The 20,987-nt window shown below is 44.8% G+C and overlaps 1 protein-coding gene across 2 annotated transcripts in view; it reads right to left on the bottom strand.

Moving 5' to 3' along the window:
• The window catches only part of SNX13 (sorting nexin 13), a 125,570-nt gene that overhangs the window by 15,224 nt on the left and 89,359 nt on the right, over positions 1-20,987 (bottom strand). The window contains exons 16-20 of one of the 2 annotated variants that reach the window (XM_043966043.1): positions 20,360-20,397; positions 15,554-15,623; positions 9,289-9,428; positions 4,491-4,598; positions 2,882-2,992 (exon numbers count right to left, since the gene is read on the bottom strand). In XM_043966043.1, the coding sequence (XP_043821978.1) occupies positions 2,882-2,992; positions 4,491-4,598; positions 9,289-9,428; positions 15,554-15,623; positions 20,360-20,397 (467 nt within the window). Of the gene's footprint in view, positions 1-2,881; positions 2,993-4,490; positions 4,599-9,288; positions 9,462-15,553; positions 15,624-20,359; positions 20,398-20,987 lie in introns of both variants that reach the window. The other variant, XM_043966041.1, reaches the window with a different exon arrangement.

The following is a 20,987-nucleotide window of genomic DNA, read 5'->3' on the forward strand; positions in this document are numbered from 1 at the left end:
GGTGGGGACAGTGTAGAGAATGATGGATGGATGGGGAGAGGCAGCGGGGAAAGGATTTTTCTTCCAGCACGTGATGCAACTGCATCACACAGAATGGTGCCAGCCAGGGGGGGGTGATGGTGTGGTAACCGTGGCCCCCACCCTCCAGAGTCCTGAGTAAGGGCAGAAGGGCGGTACCTCGTTATTCTAAACAGGGAGGACTCGGGTTCCAGAGCTCTTTCTGGATGAGTGGGTCAGTGAGCTGTCCCCCTAGTTTCAACTGAACTTGGCACCAGGTCCATAGCCTCCTCTCAGAATATTGACATACGTCATCCACTGAGGAAGGGTTTGCTTCCAGAGGGTGGGATTTCCAAAGCCCTTGGCGTCCTGAAGCTGGACGGATCACATCTGACAGAGAGGACCCCCCAAGTGACCACCGTGCCACTGTTTTGATGAGCCTTTGGCCATAGGCAGGGCTCACAATGGCGACCACCCTTGTCTAATGGATCTATTGGGTTTCTTGATTCAAGCTCTAAGCTAGCCCTGGCATGTTCTCATCAAGCTCAGATGACGACATTCGAAGGGTCCCTGGAAATCACACAGGGGTTTCATGGGTCGTTTTCTGGTCTGTTTGGCTTTTTTAGCCAAACCCAATAAGGCGGGGTCAGTGCTTGGTGCTGACCTCGAGGAGGCCAGTCCTCTGAGGTCACGAGGCCTCCTCAGAGTCTGTGGCTGGATGGGCAGTCAGTCCCCTCCACAAGTCCTCTGACCGTCCATCAGCACGGAGTTTTACTTAAAATGAACTGCTGTGCCGCCAGGAATGGGAAGGACAGACAGCCCCACACTGGGAGTCTGAGGACTGTGCTCTCGACGTGTGTCCAGTAGCTGAGGGGCTAGTCTGGGAGGGCTCCCTCTGTGACCTGTCAATGATGTTTGGGCTAGCCCAGCCTGAAAGACTATAACGATTATCCTGAAGCTTCCTGTGCTGCTAATGTTTATATATCAAATGGTTTTAACACCAGCACCTGATATTGGACATTCTCACTCATCCGGCGTCACTGGACACAAGCTGTCGCCAGAGTCTCAGGGCAGTACTAAGCGCCCCTGCTTTACTGAGCCGCTCACTTCACTGCCTCCTCGCCCAGCGAATCATCCCTGGGGTCCTGAGCAGGACTCACCTAGAACCCTGGGCTTCTTTGGTCACTTCTCTTTGTTCTCTGGAGCAATAATACCACAATGGCCTGAGGCTGGAGCTAATCATAAGTGATTATACTGTCCTTTGTAGGCTCAAGTCCTCTTCCCATGCCTCTTCATGGTGCTGAGTGACCCTCCATACAAGTGGAGGGCAAGTAAACTCGTGATGCTTTCAGATACAGGCCTCGAGACTGACTGTACATCTGTGCTGACACTGAGCTCCTTCCTCACCAGGCTGCCCAGTGGTTCGACCCGGCCCAGCTTGGGCACCTCCCCCGTCTGCTGCTCTTGCTGCACACCTTCCTTTTTTGTATTAGAGCTTCCTCGAGGGCAGGGACTGCCTGCATTCAGCACAGTGCCTGACACGCAGTAGGTGCTTCATAAACGTGGACTGTCTACTGACCAGGCTGGCTAAGGTGGGGAGGGGGTTCCATTTTTTAGCCACCGGGACTCCTTAAGGCCATCTACTCAACTGCAGAGTGGGGGTGATCTGAGCTGCTGAAGGCAGTGTTCACATCCGTGAAACTGCGACCACCTGGAGGAACGTAATGCTTGGGGGGTGGGGGTCGCTACTGAGAGAGAGCAGATGCCACGCACATGTGGCTCACAAAACTCCCCAGATCCACAAGTAACTGTGAAATGCTTAACCCAATAAATAAAAATACAGGAGAACACAGATAACGATGACACACGGTTTGCTGAGCCAATAGGTGGCCACAGGAATCTCATGTACGGCCGGTGTGGTGACACCCGTATCTACTGGAGGCCGACGCCGCTCACAGACAGGAGACGGTAACCGATCAGGAGGCAAGACGAGCTGGATGCAGTTTTTATTCAGCTATTTGTTGTGTGGTCTCAGTGTCCTCGGCCATCACAGGCCTCTTAGGGTCACCTTCCTCAGGGCTGCGGTGAGGTCCAATGACAGCAGCCTACAAAGCCAGTGGCCAACTTTAAAGCCCACTACGAAGGTTACTTATCCCTGGGTATCAAAAAAGGGACAAAGCTGGCTCATCTTTGGTCTCCTCACGGTCGGTTTGGACCCCGTTTTATCCTAAAATCCCCCCTCCATATTAACTACTCTGTTCACATAATTCACCCTCCTGAGTCCTGGAGATCAGACATGGATCCTGCCCAATGGGCAGCTGTGTGATCTTGTGGATGTAAAGTCAGATCCACATAGGAGATCACAGACCACATGAAGCAGAAAGAGCTGGGTGAGCTACATGACCAGAGGGGCTAAAAAGGAGGGAAGATCTCCGAGTGCTTCATCTGCACCATCTGCTCACAATGTCTTGGGAGGAACTTCCTGGTGAATGACATCAGTATTGAAGAGATGGGTTAAGATGGAGAAACACACACACACACACACACACTCACACACACACACACACACACACACACACACACACACACACACACACTCTCTCTCTCTCTCTCCCCCCACCCCATATGTACATATACATATGTGTATGTATGGCCTCAAGGAGCTCACAGTCTAGTGGGGAGAACACCAAGCAATAGCACATGAAGATAATACTGATGTCAACAGGAGATTATATGAAGCAAAGTAGGTCATTCGAGTTCTTGCTGAAATAAAGACCGGCCTACAACAACTGCCAGTAACAAGAAACGCCTCCTTAAAAGTTCCCCATTTCTGCACAGAAGACTATGTCACTTCCACCCATCAAGTGTCCTACTGGCTTCTTACCTTACGAGCAAAATCCCCTTTCCCTTTGCTGTAGGCTTTGTTCTCCAGAAAGTCACACACATAGGGAGCCAAGGCAGGGGATGCTTTCATCATTTCAGGGGTCAACAATAGCTAAAAAAGCAAAATGTTACTTTAAATAAAGAGTTCAAAACATTTTTACAAATTTGATAGCACAACTAACTAGTACTTTTTACTGTATCCTTTGAAAGAACTAATTTTATTTTATTGATGACAGTTATTTTTATTCACCAAACATTTGTGTGTGTGTGTGGGGGGGGGCCTCTCCATCTATTTCATTTTTCTTTTCTTTTCCTTTTTTTTTCTTTGCGGGGCAATGAGGGTTAAGTGACTTGCCCAGGGTCACACACAGCTAGTAAGTGTCAAATGTCTGAGGTCGGATTTGAACTCAGGTCCTCCTGAATCCAGGGCTGGTGCCTTATCCACTGTGACACCTAGCTGCCCTCATCTATATTCATTTTTTCAAAATATTGTCCCTTTTAAAGTTTTATCAATTATAGTTAGAAAAGAATCACTGAAGAATGTATGTCTTAAGTTCTTTTCCATAAAATTACTCTTAAAACAATAGCATAAGTAGACAGGATAAACACAACTGAATTTGTCATGTAATAATGAAAAAAAAATCATCAATCTGAAAACAAATTATATGACCAAAATGAATACCTTGTTCTTAGGATTCCTAGAGTTCTCAAATTAACATTCCCATTTAATTCTTATCATTAATCTTGTTGTGAATTATTTAGGAAATGAATACACCATTGAATCTGTTAAATAAATGTTATGAGGTAAAAAACATAAAAAGTAGTTTTAAAATGACAAATTACTAAATAATTCATTCACCTCACTGGAATAATCAATGCTATGCTACGTAACTTTGGAATAGGTCAATCTGAAAGACTAATCAGCCTTCTGAATCAGAATAGGAATTGGTTCTGTACTACAGGCAGTGGAGGCAGGAGCACAGAACTCCAGGCACTGAGGAATCACATCTACCAAAGCTGACAGCACTAAAGCATATCTGTGCTACAACATGGCTCTCCAAGGAATGAGAATTAGTACTGGGGAGGGCCCAAGAACCAGGACATCTCCAAGGAAATCCAAAGAGAATTCTGACAGACACCAACGTTGGCCTACAAGCTCCGAGCCTGGAACCAGATGACAAGTTCTAGACTACAGACTGATGGACACAACTCAAAGGGTGTGGTACTGACATTCCTAGAATGAAAGCTGCCCAATTCTTTTCGCATCCTATGGAGAGACACCAAAATGAAGGGGTCATGGATTCTGGATAAAGAAGGAGGGATAATAAATTCTTTAGCTTATTATAAAATAGCTAAACATGACAGTGCTAAGGAGGAATAAGCTTTATAAATTCAGAAAGTTCTAGAGTTGGCACAGCCCTTGAAAATCATTTCATCCAATCCCCTAATTTTTCATTTGACATTCAAAGAAGGAAGCCTTCAAATCAAACAGGCAGAAAGATTCCTCTAAATGGACACCCTAATCAAGCTTTTCAAGAAAAAGAAGCCTTTTGCATATTTCTGCTGAGATTTAAATGACAAGATAAGGTCGACAGCAAATATACCCTTACCTGTAAATATGCATTTAGGTCTTTTTTTCGCTTTTCTAAAAAATCTCGATCCATATTGTTAAATGTTTTTTTACCAGGGAGCTTCAAAATGCTTGACAGATTTTCAAACTAGAATACAAAATATATTCAATGTTAATCCCTTAAAATTCATTACTATGCTATATACAAAAGTAGCTAAGAATTTTAGACATTTTGACAAAACTTCTCTAGAGAAACACTCTCCTAGACCTAGCAGACAATACTGGGACAAAAATAGTGGAACTATTTTGAAAACAGATGATTGTAATGACACATATTATAATTAATAATTAAGTTAATTTTTACATTACCTTTTGACTTATAAATAAATATTCATATGAATAACAATTTATACAAAGAAGTCTACATTATATACTACTAAATAGTATAAGGATAGGTTTTTACAGAAGTGCCTTGGACTTTTACAAGATTTTTATAAAACATGGAAGCAAAAAGCACATCAGAAGGGACAGGAACACTTGCAGGTGGAGGGACCAACGATAATGACATAATAAAGGAAGAGGTAAGAGCTGCTGAAATCCCATCATGCTTCTGTTTCCTCACCAAGACCAAGTGTCTTGGGACCAGAAATAACAAAAATGACAGAGATGGTAAGAGAGCAGCCAGCCACTCTTGAAGAACCAAGGAACCTGGTTATGACGACTACACTGTGCCCCACAGAGGACTCAAAGAAGGGACCCGAGGGACTGCTGAGTACACTGTCAGTGACCTCTGAAAGACTGTGGTGCTCATGAGAAATACTCATTTTTACAAACTGTAGGTCAACGAGCATATTAATTCTCTACAAAATTCGGGGTGGTTTATGACCATCTAGAAGAGGAGGAGGGGACTGCAGAGAGCCAGTCTGGGCCTGGATTCAACCACAACAGGTCACACCAGACTAATCCCATTACTCAAGTGCTACAAGGGTGGGACACTGTGCACAAGTACTCAAGAAATCCTTTTGTGCAAAAAGATGGAGAGCCGCGGGCTAGACAAGAAATCATTACCCAAATTCAGAACTGACCGAGTGGCTGGACATAAGGGTGGCCATTGCTGGTACGATTAATCAGCAAGCATTCATTCAGCACTGACTGTGTGCCAGGCACGCCAAGACAACCAACTTTACTCTTCAGGAGCTGCTCCTCTGGAGGGGAGCCCACAGATAAGTTGTTGTTGTTTGTCCTTCATTCTCAAAGAGGACCAAGACACTGGGTGAGGTCATGACTGGCACTGAATTGGATTGAAGTGAGGGAGGGCTGTGCAAGGTCACCAACCTCACTCTCTCCTCCAGAGCCATCTGGGTCCATGCCAAGAGATACATCAGGACAACTGGAGAGGGCCCTGGATGTTTGAGGCAATTGGGGTGAAGTGACCTGCCCAGAGTCACACAGCCAGTAAGTGTCTGAGGTGAGCTTTGAACTCAGGTCCTCTTGACTTCAGGGCCAGGGCTCTACCCACTGGGCCACCTCGCTGCCACAAAGAGGTCCACACTTACTGTGTCTCAAGAGAACAAGGATAAAAGTGGAAGATCCTCAGGGAGGCAATGGGCAGCGAGGGACGGCAGGTTCTTGTGGAAGGTGGGATTGTGGGAGGGGAGGTATTCATGGCAAGGGCACGAGTAGCACAAGGGAACTGAAATGAGGAGTCCAGGGCATGTGGGAGGGAAGCCGAGAAGGCTCGTCTGGCGGACTCGAGGGCAGGGAGGCTACAAGGACAAGCTCAGACTTGGGAAGAGGCAGTAGGAGCCAGCGGAGTTTACTAAGCGACACCGTCCAAACAGCACTGGAAGAGAACTGGGGACAGGGATGGCAGAGGGGATTAGAGTGGGGAATGTCTTGGGGCAGGAGGGGCTCAGACACAGGATTTACGGCAGTGGCTTCTGAGTCATGAGGCTTAAGCTCTAACAGTCAGCGCCCCAAGAGGTAACAGTTGGCCCCCCCCCATGGTGGTCTTCAGGCAAAGGCTGGGTGACCACCCGCAGGGGAGCCAAGGGGGTTCCTGCAGGTCTGCGCTGGACGATGGGCTTTGAAGGCCCCTCCCAGCTCTAAGAGTCTGCGATTCGATTCTACGCAAATGGGGCCCTGATGTCACAGTGAGCAAACATGGTGGGGGGGGGGGGGCCGGCGGGGCGCGCAGAGAGGAGAAGAAAGGGCTGAGGCAAGGCCATCTCCCAAGTACCGGACTCCATGTGTTAATTCTCTGAATGGCTTTTTATCCAAGTAATGCATGAATTTATTTCATTCATAGGGTAAATATCTTGTCCATTATAAAATCAGTTTATTTCAGACACTCTGAAACGAGTAATGTTAAAACAGAATACACATTTAATACTTTACAGGAATGGCTCTAACACTGAAACTAAATGATCAATTCCTAAAGAAGACAAACAATCTAGGCTTTAAGAGCGTTTTTAAATCTCAAAATTCTAAAGTTAACATTAGTAATAGTTTTCTCGAATGGAGTAATCTTTATTCTTAGGAGGACTTGGGGACACCATGTAGAATCACCACTCACCCTTAAAAATGAATAACACAGGAAGATGTAAATACATGGACTTCATAAACTTTTGTAATGCAGTAATTTATGCTTAGAAAATAAGAAAAGGTTTATTGCTCATTAAGCTTTATCAAAATAATGTAAATGTAGAATACACTAATGACAATGGTAAATCCTGTCAAGTCAGGAATAACTGGTTTTCTAAGATTCTCCATTCAGTTATAAAGCTGTATGACAAGCAACAATAATCTCATTTAAAGTCACAGAAACCCATTAATATTGTACAAGGTCTCATCTATAACCCTATTTGTGTCCTTCCTTAGCCCTTTCAAAGAAAATGACTGGGTCTTTCAATAGTGAAAATAGAAAGAAGTCAAGTCATGCCCAGTTGAACAATGAAGGAAAACAATGCTCTGAAGACATTTTTCTAAGAGACGTTCACCGTTTGGATGCTGACTCAATTCACATGCCTCTCCAAATGACTAATAACTTGTCAAATTCTACCATAAAAACCCCCAAACAATGACCATATTTGCCAGGACCCCACTGATCTTCTCAGGGGCCATCCTGGGTGAAGTGAGTAAGGTGAAATGCAATGGAGTTAATTACAGAGTGCGCTTTATTACTCAGATGCACACCAACCCCTCCCAAACAAGATGAGGGAGGCACATTTCAGGGACTTCAAGTCTAATGATGCTGCCCAAAAAGCCACTGCCGTGTTAGCTATATTAAAAGGGGCAAAACTTCCAGGAATAATGAGGGAAGTCCTGCTGTTCTCCGTCTTGGTCAGACTAGGCCTGGAGGAGTGTGCTCAGTTAAGAAGGCCACAGACAAGTCCGAGAGAAGGACTGGTGAAGGAAGCCGGCATATACAATCAGAAATGAAGGCGGTTGGGGGTGGAAGGATGGGGACACAGGAGAGCTAATGTCTAGTAACCTGAAAAGCTGGCATGAGGGGAGGGAGTGGACGTGTCCTGTTAGGCCCCAGAGACTAGAAGCAGAATCAAAGAGGAAGCTTTAGACTCGATACCAGGACAAAGTTCCCTAATAGCTGGGCTGTCGAAATGTCGAATGGCTTTCATGTCTGCCCTTCCTTGGAGGTCTCCCCACTCAGTCGCCTGTCAGGGACCTTATCCTGAGGATTCTCTTGAGGAGGGACTGGCCTGGCCTGGGTGGCTGCTGCTGTGCCCTCCAATCTCACGATCCACACGTCATAAGCAATTTATGCCAAGTTTGTACAATGCCGGCTAAGTAACAGTTTTAGTTTGATACAACTTTTCACCCACTATTTCCAGTCAGTTTTGATTTTCCCCTGATTAGCACGTTCTAGTTCACACACTTATCAAATGAAAGTTTTTATGTAGCCAAGTAACTTCATCCAACTCTCATCCCTTCAAAGGGACTTTGCTGCCTTCAGAGCCCCCAGGAAGCAAACACTGATGTCAACAGATTCTACTTCGTAGCCCTGGCAAGATCACCAGTTCTTACAGGTTTCCTTCGATTATTTTATGGGGGTTAAGAGCATGTGACTGTAGGGCAGGCAACCCAAGATAGGCTGTCTGAGAGTATCAAGTACAGTCAGCAGCTGGCTAAGCCTTTGACCACACAGAGCCTGAACTCCGACTGAAATGCTCCTTTCTCAAGTTCAGTTTTTATTTCTGCATCTCTGTGACCAATTCAATGAGGAAACTGAATCCCTTCTGTGGACTAGACTTCTGCAGAGCATGGCACATACAGAGGAAAAGACAATGGTTAAACAGCTGAACTGGTCTGTCTAAACCTATTAAAAGTCAATTAAAAAACTTATTACCCTATATCAATTTCACAGACATTTTTAAGTGCTGGACACAAAAAATGACATTTCTACTTAGAGAGTATCAAATGAGAATCTGAACAAGTTTGTGGCCAGTTTTAGCTGCTAATATTTAGAAAAAATAGGATATTTAAATTTCCAAATACAATTATTCCCATGATACTTAAATGTTACTGGTTTGTACATATAATCTGAAAGGCAGGTGAAATCAAATTCCGGGAATTTCTTTCTACCAGATCATTAGAAACTGAGTGTTCCGAGAGGTAAAAGGGCTTCGCCAAAGGCTCTCGGATGAAGACCTCAGACACAGGGCCATTCAAGTCCCTCGCTCAGAGACAGAGAAGACAAGGGTCGAGAAGCTGCCCTTCCCTGGTCAAACGGAGGGGCATCCACTTAGGCCAACACTTGCCTCCAGCTTCCACACTTGCTCCCAAAGAGCCAGCCAAGAACACACAATACAAGTCCGTACCTGCTCTGTGATCCGCATGTGGAAGTCATGGAAGTCACTGTAGCGGCGATAGGTCTTCCAGATCTCGTCGCTGTTGGGTCCGCGCCGCTGCACAGTGATGGCGTACAAGGCATAGGTCTTGCCATGATCATTACACACGCCTGCCACAGCATAGGGGTCACAGTCAGCACAGACTAGTCATTGAAAACAAGAAGAAAAGAAACAAAACACACGAAGGAGGAAAACGAAAGGACAAAAAAAGACAACATGAAATGAGGAAGAGTCTGAAATGAGAGACTGAGACACAAATGGATGTCAGCAGAGGGTCAGAGAAAACACCCAAACTTCCTCAGGGATGACCATCATCCCCTGGCTACCGACTCCGAGGGAGGAACAGAAGGAGGGAGGGCCAGCCTTGGAGCCTGTGCAGCAAGCTTGCCTCTTACTACCAGGATTCAAGGGCCAGGTCCTACGCTCCCTAGAGCAAGGGGGTCTCAAACGTTTGGCCAACGGCTGTTCAAACACAATCTCTTCAGCCAGACGAATGACCAAAGACATCACAGACTGCTCTGGCCAAACTCGAAAATGCTGCTGACTTCCCCACACATGAGGTGGCCTCCATGAACCACTATGGGACTCAGCAGAGAGGATGGAGGCCCTGCCCACAGCTGTAGGAGGGAGCACCCTCTACTCTTGGGGGGGGGGGCGGCACTTGAGGCTTCCTTAGGTTGTGGGGTTTGGGTGTTATTTTTTTTCAGTGATCCTGTTCAATGATGGGGAAGAGTAATTACTTATTTAAGGGTGCCTCCCTATAGACTTGCATTATTTCCAATATTGTTCAGGCACATAAAACATTCCAGATTGGAAATGTCTGTTACCTGTAAATGCTATAGATACACAACAACCCTTAGTGGGGGAAGATAATGCTCTGCATCTCACTGACACAGTCTTACTTCCCAACAGGGAAGGACTATGGAAAAAGTCCCTAAAGTCATGTGGCTCATCAGCACCTTTGCTCTTTACAACTGAATACAAAACTACAGTGACCAAAAGACTTTAAATAAATTTTAACTGAATAGCAAACTCTCTATACTCAAAGAGTTTTTCTTGTTATGACAACATACCTCATTCTAAAGAAAGGTCAAAACAATTCTTGGAAAATGGTTTCCAGCACATGAGCCTACAATTCTAACTAGCAAATTCATCTTTAAAAACATTAAATAATTTAAGTTTTCCATCAAGAAAGTCATGTTTCATCTATCACATGTTTTGTGAAACAGGATTTCCCAGAGAAGTACTAGGGATGGGGACAATGGTGGAGAGAAGTTTGGTGGGAGAAATTTCAAAGTCTGTTTGCTATGAAGGGCCAGATGTTTTGTGACAGAAATCAAAGGTAAAGAAAATGGAATGAGATTCTAGAGGAAATTATAAAAGAGAGAGATAGGATTGATTTTTTTTTTCAAGCTGAAAGGGCAAAGGAACAATTGGAAACATTATAATGGAAAATACTGACTACTGGGAATTTACTGACCATATGTTAATTGGTCATATATGTGTTATCAGGAAGCTTATTCAATTAGATTATAGATTGTAAGGAGGATGAAACCCATCAAGCATAGAACTGCATAAATATAAGGACTAGAGCATCAGCATGAAAAGACCACAAAGGTACATGTCATTTGGATAAGCCAGAGTAGTCAGGCAGTCCCGCATTTGTACACTGAGTTCTGAATCTGTCTTTATAATTAAGGGAACTAAATTTGGTGACACTTGTCAGCCACTTGAATAATCTCAATGTGAAACATCAACACTTACACCAAATACTCTGACAACTTAAAAACATGTAAAACTTGACCGAAATAAAGCAGGGAACCAATACCCAAAGAGTTTACATCAGATGGCCAGATTGCTTCGGTTACAGAAAGAAAACCCAAGGGCTTCAAGAGGCAAAAAAGAAAATTTGCCCACATTAACCAAGTTAAACAGGTGCCAAAAGTTATGATGTGACCTGAGGAGATGAGAACATTATCCATAATAAATGTTGTGTCAAACAGTGGACAAAGGATTCACAGCTGTAACGGACCTCAGAGGGAACCTAGCCCAACCCCCTCTTTTTATAGAAAAGAAACAGAGACATCATGTGATGGGTTTATCTTCTGATGGGTTCAAGGCCAGATGGGTAAAAAGTAGCAAAACAAGGATCTGAACCCAGGTCCTAGTACCAAATTCCATGTTTTCCCAAAATACCAAACTGCCTCCTCTTCACGACAAATTAAAGGGAATTTCAGTCCAAAGTTTGGGGGTGGTGGTGGTAGGGGACAAGGGTCCCAGGGAGAAGAGGGCAGGAGCAGAAATGCTAAAGTTAAAAGAATACAGTGAACTCGACCCTTCCCAGCTGTGCTCACTAGAATACGGGAACAAATAAGAACAAGCTCAGTCACTCCCCAGGGCAAAGGGAGACAGTCACAAAGTGCCTCCTCAAAGGGATGAAGACCCCGTGCGGCTCTCGGCTGGAGGTGGGGCCTTCTATGCCACATCTCTTTAGTGCTTAGGACCAGGCCCAAAGCTCAGCCTGTCACAAAAATGTCATATAGTTTAACAACAACAACAACAACAACAAAGTTGGCTGCCTTACTGTCAAGGCTCCATCTACTTAAAATGTCTGTTTGTCTGAGCAGGTCCACAATTTCGTCCCTCTAATAGTTTCATCATAACAACTAAGACTTTTTTAGCTGCAAGCCATTAAAAAAAAATCCATGGTACACTAAGATTCTAATTGGGCACAACTACACGTGACACATTCAGCAGCCAAGGGAAAAAAAAGATTATGAGTAGTTTCTCACTGAAAATTTCAGCTTCTGATTAACTGATATATTTTAGATTTGCAAATTCTGCCTTATTCCAATTTTCTCAGCATAGAAATAGAGAAAAAGAAGCCATGAGAATGAAAGCGAAACGTGGTCGATTCCAGGCACCTCCATCTCCCTACATTGACCACTTGGTCTGTCAAAGACTCCCATATCTGGTTCATGTCTATTTCTGGTGTCCTTTCCATCACCAGGCCAGGAGATGAGTCTTTAGGACCACCCAGGTCTCATTCGTCCCCCATCTGCCCAAATATCTTCATTCTGCTCTTCTCTGTTGTGGCCAGAAGATGCTAAATCACCTTGAACAACCAAATGATCTCCCCATGCACACGTGCCAGTGGGTCAATGCATTCTCCACTCTCCTATGGCACAGTGTCTGCTGCTGGACCATGACCCTGGAGCCAGGCTGGGTGAGTAGGACCTCGCCATCCAGATCCCTGCACCGAGGCACGGTCGTCTGGACACACCCTGGGAGTCTGTCTTGTTCATACAGTAAAGTCAAAACTCTGAACAAGCAAGCTCATCTGACCCTCACAGCCACTCTGGATGGGGAAACTGAGGCACAGAAAGGTGAAGTGACTTGCCTAGGGTCACTGAGCTCATGTCCAAACTCCATATGCTCTGTACATGTTTTAAACAACATGTAAAAAAAAAAAAAAAAAGCTAAGTTCCACAGATCCCTGGAAAACAGAGGTTCCCAAGAATATATCCCTAAAACAAAAATCTGCTCAAGACAACAGAATGATCAAAGTTGGAGTGTTCCACTGGGCAACCAAGTGAGAAAAACTGCACAATATTAACAGGAAAAAAAATCACTTTGCAATTAAAGAACAATTTGTGAAATCAGTTTAGGTAGAATCCCAATCCTTGTTTCTATGCCAATTAATAGTGAACCTATTCATTTCATTAGAAGATCAAATGAAACTGAACTTCCCTCCAAAGGAAACCTGAGCAAGGGTTCAAGAGGGATCTTAGTCAACATGCTGACATGAAGATGATTATCCACGAGCCATAAACTTAGATAACAGTATCGGGGCTTAAGGATTTTAAGTCACCTAGCAAGCAGAGGATAAGGCTGAGGAATGACTTAACAAAGTGTAGCCATCGGTTAAAACTGTTATTTTAATCTAGTTAACCTCCAGTAGAAAGAGTTTAAGAAGCTGGTAAGAAGTTCATCTTTATTAGACGGGGACTGATCTGAAGGGAAAACTCGAACCTTCTTCAACAGGGCTCTCTCAGGGGGCAGAAGGCATGTCCAGGGGGTGTCCACTCCCGGGCACACGGAAAGGCCCCAGAGGCCCAGCAGGCGTCATGCTGCTCCCTGAGGGGCATTCCCACGGAAGACATCCTGCCTGTTTTGGGTGAGGAGCCCTCTGACAGGGCCCGGGCGTTTGGGGCCAAGAATTTCCTTCTTGCGTCTCCTTTCACTGCCTTTGCCGAGGAGGCCCTGGGGCATCAGCCCCTGCAGAAACAGCTGCCAGCTCTGCCACCCCTGTCCTGGCAGCCCAGGGGTCCGGGACACCTGACATTTTCTCCCCAGCCGTTCTCCATCACAGCTTTTGTTTGCTCAGCCCCAGGCCTCCACGTCTAACTTAGGTCCTTGAGATTGTGCTTGGATAATGTCTTGCCTCAGTGGTCACTAATGCAGTCCTTCTTACTCAGTCAAGTGGCCTTCTTTTAGTCCTTTCTTTTACCTCTTAGTAGTCCTAGGGATACTTATGTAGCCCCAGCTAGCATTTAGCACAATGCCTGACACATAGTAGGCACTTAATAAATCTGTCTTGACTACTGAGCATCCTTTGGTTGTTCTAAGATGAGCTTGAGTCACTCATGGCTTCAGGCATCTTGACCCTCAGATATTTTCCAGCTTCTCCCATCCAACAGCTGATTGTGCTGGAGACCCCAGGCTCTTACTAAGTTTTTTTCCTCATCTTCTAAGATCTTCTCTCCCACCTGAATTGGATAATTTCTCTGGTTCTTTGAGGAGTGTGGTAAAAATTATTGGAGTTTAGCTGACTCATTTGGGAGGGGCCATACCTGGCCCACCCTGAAGTTACATATGCTACTGAGGCCAGAAAGAGAATCCTCTCCATAGGCAGTTTTTGAACGACCTCCCCTTTTGGGGGAAGAAGATTGAATGCTCGCTGAGGGGAGGCTGAGTCACTTCCTGAAACGCTGGCTCTTCTCTTCTCTTTCCTCTGCCCTTTCCGGTGGCAGCGAAAGCAACTAGCAGACATCCCAGGTGTGGTGAGTGAACACAAAAGCCCTGCATTCCTTTGAATTAGCTTAATTGAAAATGAGCTGGGGATGGTATAGACTTAGGTTAGAGCTAGGAGAATTTATCTGTATTCCTTTTTCCCTATGTCCTTAGCTTTGATTTTTATTAATTTCACCTTTGTTGTTTAATTAATTCCCAAGTAATAAAATCTGATCCTTTTGTGGAAAAGAAGCTGTAAGGCTCCTTTCTTATTGGCCTGGAAGAAATATCTAAAGAGGCAATTCAGGACCCCAATATTTCATCGAGTCACCTAATTAACTCTCCATGTATTAAATTTGGCCCTCACAGGAGGGGCTGGTGGCACTTTTCCCTCTGCCCCCCTGCACCCAGCACAAGGCTCGGTACAGAACAAGCTCTTAATGACTCTTCTTTCACTCATTCATAAAGAAACAAAAGCTTGAATCATGCGCATCCCACATATCCTTTAATGCTTCTCAGAATCTGCTTGTTCATCAGCAAAATGAAAGGAGTGAGTGATCTCTATAAAGGCCCTTCAAGCTTTCAAGGTACTGTGAGGAAAAAGCGGTGTCAAACAAATATTTACAAGTGACAGACTCAGAGAAAACGTGAACAGAAATCTCTTGACCTCTCAAAGTGATCTGAAAAATACAGATGTTCTGGAAAGACTAGGGAAGAAACCAGATAACGGCTCTGCCGGTCTTTCCCAGGCCTCTCTGCTTCCACTGACCAGCAGATACATGAAGGCCCATTTCTACCTGACGTTGACAGCCCGATGCATGCAAGGGGTTGTTTTATCTCCCATAGAGGTTCGTGTGCACAGATCGGCTGAACCAAGGACATGAGAAGAAAAAGCAGCCTACACTTAGTTCTCTTGGTGAAAAGTAGCATGCCCTGTGTGCTTTGAATACTTAATGTTCAAATGCTTTAAAACAGGCCTGGAAAACTGAGGCCCAAGCCTCTAGGCATGCTATTGCCAAAGGAGAGCGTGCGACATCAAGCAGAATTCTTAAAATCAATACTGAATACGGACAAAAGGCTGGACACTTGATGGTTTGGGGAAGAAAAGAGTGTGTGTCCAATTCTCTGAATGATGAATTCACGCCACTGAAACATCACTGCAAAACGCGAAGGAGAAGAGAAAGCGGGTTGGGCGACCATGTCCAAACACCCAAGTTCTTACCGGTATCAGAAATATAAGCATGGAGCTGCACCGAGTCATCAGAAGATACACTTGAAAGGTCATCCAAAGACTGCAGAAAAAGAAATGTAAAGTTAATCGGAGAAGTATAACCGAGAAACTGTGTGTGTGTGTGCGCATGTTTAGCAGGTAGGATCACACTGAAGTAACGGATGGGTTTTATAATGAACATGAGTTATTGTTTTCAACAACATTTGAGTCTGGTGACTTGAAAGCGATAACAAAAGAAACACGAAAAGTTCTAACAGGCTGTGATGAATACGAGCCAGAGTCTGCAGGTGCACTTTGCCCTTCCCCCCTGGGAACCTTCTCCCTCCCCGAGCTGCCTCCTGGCCCCCCCTGGCTTCCTTTAGGGCCCCACTAACATCCCACCTGCCGATTATTTGACCTCTGAATATGCCTATGATGGTTCTTTAAGCATCTCGTCAGCTGGTTTCTGATACTGTACCTCAGAAGGGAAGGGACAAGCAGCCACAGACATCCATTTATTTATTTTGAATGATAAACCTTTTTATTTAAAGTGTTAAGCCCCAAATTTTATCCCTCCTTCCATCCCTGAGGTAGTAAGCCATCGGATCTCAGTGATACACGTGCAATTACGTAAAGCATTACCACGTGAGAACAGACATTTATTCGGGGCTTGCTCTATGCCAGAGGCCCTGTGCTAAGTGCTGAAGGAGCTCAGTCTAATGGGGGAGACAACAGGGAAGCAAATTGGTACAACCAGGCTTGGTAGAGGCTACAGTGGAAAGAAGCAAGAGATGGCACTAGCGTTCAGAGCAGTTGGGAAGGGCTTCCTGCAGAAGATGGAATTTTAGCAAGGACATGAGAGCATCCAGGGAGGTCAAGAGGCCTGCGGAACACCAAAGAAAAGGCTGCAAGGCCCCAGAGAATGACCCTGGAAGCAGGGCACTAAGACTTTTATAGATCAGCAAACCAGGACACACAGCCCAGGAGCAGCACACTCCCCCAGGCACTAGAGAGATGCACACACACCCTGTCGCACACTGTGAGGAAATCTTCAAGATGAAGGGCTGAGAGGGAAGACAGAGAGGATCTGGGAATGAGGGCCCCCAGAGTTCACATATTTTAATTATTTTAATATGGAAATATCCAGAACATTCTCTTTAACCGGGAAATTCTCATTAAGATTTTTAACAGATAGGAAAAAATTAAAAAATTGAATGAGAAAAGAGTGGTAGTTTTTTTAATGCAATAGCAACTCCCAAGCCTGCTTGGGAGGTTATTAAGAGGAAAAAAAGAGGTATTTGCAGAAATGATGTCCACAGCCACAATTTGTGCCACTTTGTTTTCTTTTCTTTTTTTTTTTTTTGTGGGGCAATGAGGGTGAAGTGACTTGCCCAGGGTCACACAGCTAGTAAGTGTCATGTGTCTGAGGCTGGATTTGAACTCAAGTCCTCCTGAATCCAGGGCCGGTACTTTATCCACTGCGCCATCTAGCTGCCCCTATTTTCGCTACTTTCAATCTCAAAAGTGTCCGAAATTTAACATGGTACTGTCAGCATCACCCAAAGAGCAGCGGTTGTCCCTGAGATGTAGACCTGGACATGCTAAAACCAAACAGCTCTGTAACTCTGAGACAAGTATTTTCTTTTCTTTTTTTTTGAAAAAAAAACATATCTAATAAAGACTGATTATAGTAAAGCCAAAGGTAATAATTTGGGGGGGGGGGGAGGCAATGAGGGTTAAGTGACTTGCCCAGGGTCACAAAGCTAGTAGGTGTTAACTGTCTGAGGCCGAATCTGAACTCGGGTCCTCCTGACTCCTGGGCTGGTGCTTTATCCACTGCACCACCTGGCCGCCCCCCAAAGGTAATAATTTGCCGTGATTGTTGCTAAGAACTTCTGGAGTAGGAGAAAAGAATAGACAATCTTGGAATTGGAAGATGTAGGAGCAGCTTAAGTCCCACAACCGATGCCTTGTGTGATGCTGAGGAAGTCTTGGTTTCCCTATCTATAAAACGGGCATAATACCTTTCTATGATACCTTACTGTGATATATGCAGAAGGGCTTTCAAAAACATAAAATGGAAAATAAATGTGAGGAAGTCAAGCTGTGACCCATAATGAAGACAGAAATACCTTTTGTTTTGTGAAGTATTTATATGTGAAAAACATCACTGAAGAAAATAATATCCCCTCCTAAACTAATGTCATACCCTACCATACATCTTTTCCTATCCAATAAATTACCAGCAAAATAAAATAGGAAAGTCTAACTCAATGATCATCCTTCCTCTCAGAAACAACATCTCAAATGTTAGCAACCTATGCTGTGGCACACAGAAACTGCTAAAGCAATAAAGTGGCATATTAAATATAAGCTATATGGATCTCTTAAGTCAACAATATAACAAAAAGTAGGACTTTTAATGAAGTTCCCCCTTTTCTTTTTAAAATTTTTCTCTGTTGGGGCAGCTAGGTGGCGCAGTGGATAGAGCACTGGCCTTGGAGTCAGGAGGACCTGAGTTCAAATCTGCCCTCAGACACTTAACACTTACTAGCTGTGTGACCCTGGGCAAGTCACTTAACCCCAATTGCCTCACTAAAAAAAAAAAAAAAATTCTCTGTTATAAGGGATGGATTTGGGGAGGCATATAGGAAAAATTTAGGTGATACCAAAAAAAATGTCCATAGAAATGTTTTAAAGTAGTTTTTAAATGTGCACACAAATTTCTGGTAATTATAATAATGCAGATATTTTAGTGAGGCCACAATAAAATGACTTGTAGAATTATAAGGGAATCAGAACATGCACAGGGGACATACAGATATCTTCCTTTTCCCCTTTAGGCAACTGAGATAATGTAATTCAAGAGGGCTTTCCTAATCATAGATGCCACAAAAACCTAAAAATTCAAGTTTGGAAAAGAAATCCCACTTAGGTGAATGCTGAAATACAGCGGGACTGATGTCGGGTCAGTGGTGAACAAGCACACTGAGGAATGCTGGGATTTCTAACTTGTGTTGGACGCGTGTAATCATGGGCAAACATGCCCAAGTACTAAAATTCCAAAGTAGGGACTGAAAAGAGTGACCGGCCTGTCAGGTCCCTAATGTGCCCACCCGAGGCCTCGTTCCAATGCCGAGACTATGGGGCTTGGAAGGAGCTGCCGTATTAAACTTGAGTAGGAAGTGATTTCAGACACAGAGCAAAGCCAGACAAAATTCTCTCCCCCTAGTTCCAACATGTGCGTAAGCACAACCAACCTAAGAGGAACAAATAGGATGGACTGAGGCAGAACAAAACATTTTTCTGGGTTTGGAAACCGCTTTCTTTAGAGCGCTGCCCATCTCTGCAAACACCTACTCTACATATTGGGGGTTATTTCCTTTTAAAAGCAGGGCTGCAAGTGTGATGAGCATCAGGATGATGACTATGTTCCAGCAGTCAGGAAAAACACCAAGGCAGATGCAGAAATCAGCCCCTCCACCGAGCGAGAAATGGCACGTTAAACTGTATCTGACAAGCTAAGAAGTGGCACTATTAGCTCACAGTGCAACTGAGTCAGAAACCAAAGAAGGCAAGGATGGGCAGAGAGGAAGAGGGAGAGGGTAAATGCCAGAATCTCTTGACCGAAATGACCCAGTGCTGACAATGCAGTTGGTACAAGGCTGCAACTTGAGTAGAAACACAAAGGAGGTGCTGACTGGCAACTGTCAAAGACACGAAGCCATCTGTCTAGATGATGTACGTTTGAGAAAATGAGTTCCTGGTAGAGAGGGGCTTTAACACTGGCCACATACAGCCCTAAAACAACGAGAGCAGTTCAACAGTCATCATTTAACATGAAGATGAACGGACACAAACGGCCATGACTGCTTGTGAGAAAGAACGGAAGATTTAAACATTGTATGAGAGTCAAATGAAACACCTTCAATCAAGTCAACTCATTTTCTTTAACGCAGTGTCCATATCCACTGGAAAAGGGCGGGCAGGGCTCAGGCTTACTAGCTGGGGGGGGGGGGGGGGGGGGGGCGCTGGGCTAGGCAGGAAGGGTCGGCCTAGCTACGCTCTGAGCCCCTGCCGGCCCCAGGTCAAAGGTCCTCTGAACCTAGGAAATCATTCTTAGGTATCCACACACACAGAGTACTGACCTCAGCACCAGCTGGCACTCTGACCAGAGGGAAAACTTGGTGGAAACACGCTCAACAGGAACAGAAACTGGAATCCCTGACGAAGCACGTCAACACCCTCAGCTTTTACGAAAGCCCGTTCAAAATGACATTTTCCTCCTAGTAAAGGCCCCAAGCCTGCTTCATTTCACTACTGCCTCTCTCAGCATCTCTCCAGGCTCACAAACCACCATGCCCATGCTTGGGGACCTTTCTCTTCCCCTCCTCTCATCCCACTTCCCCTCATTCAGGAACCGTGACTCGAGATTGAGTCAAATCTGCCCCTGATCCCAGAGGTTGTGTGTGAGCCAAGCCCTCTTTGGCCCAACTCACTATCCTGAAATTCCCAGAGCACCATGCCCTTCCTGGAACCATTCCTCTTTTGGGGGTCTCCCACAGTAGAATGGAAGTTCTTTGTTCTCTGTGACTGCACAGCGATTAGCGCAGAGTAAGCCCTTACTGAAATCTTTTTCTTTCATTCCTCCGCTTGTTTTGATTTGTAATTCACAAAGACTACAACGTTTCAATATTTAATAATCATTTAGCAGAATAAAGGACTTGGGGTGTACCATTTGATCGTACAGAGCAAAATGATATATTTGCCTAAACCTTTCGAGGTTACTATAGAAGTAAAAGGACCCATCACACTTACCAAATTTATGCTCCCTGTAGGGGACCTATTAAAAGATTCTGTGGGGAAAAAAACATATACCTCAAATTAGAATGCAGAAAATGTTTTCTAAACAGTGGTTTCAGCTAAGGTTCATGCATTCGGTATAAAATTCACATCAGCTAAAACATGACAAAACACGAAAGAAAAATGAACTCAGGGCATCCACTCAAACTCTAAATCCTTTAGTCTCCGAGGCCTCCTAACCCAACATTTCAAAGATGATGTGTGTATGTCCACAGGGAGCAAAGAGCAGGGAGTCTTGGGTACCAGAGGGCAGTTGGCCTGTGATGGAGGCTCAGTCTGGGGTGGGCAGGCAGGCAACATCATGCCAAGGACCACAAAGGTAAATCATCTCTGCTGTCCTCTGGCATTTTTGCATCATCAGGTAAAGAAAAATTCTAAGTAACCATTGCCTTGGGCTGAGGGGGAGGCAGGGGAAGGACAGAGACTGATCTCCAGTCTAGGAGGTGTGTAGACTGTGCTTCCTACAAGAAGCCCTGCCTGATCCCACAACTTCGAGGGCCTTTCCTCCCTACAGTCTTTTTATTTATTTCTCTATTGTGTGTGTGGGTGCACATAATGTACAGACGGGGGCCTTTCCCCCACG

This window comes from Dromiciops gliroides, chromosome 5 (assembly GCF_019393635.1).
Source record: "Dromiciops gliroides isolate mDroGli1 chromosome 5, mDroGli1.pri, whole genome shotgun sequence".
In the NCBI taxonomy this organism is placed as follows: domain Eukaryota; kingdom Metazoa; phylum Chordata; class Mammalia; order Microbiotheria; family Microbiotheriidae; genus Dromiciops; species Dromiciops gliroides.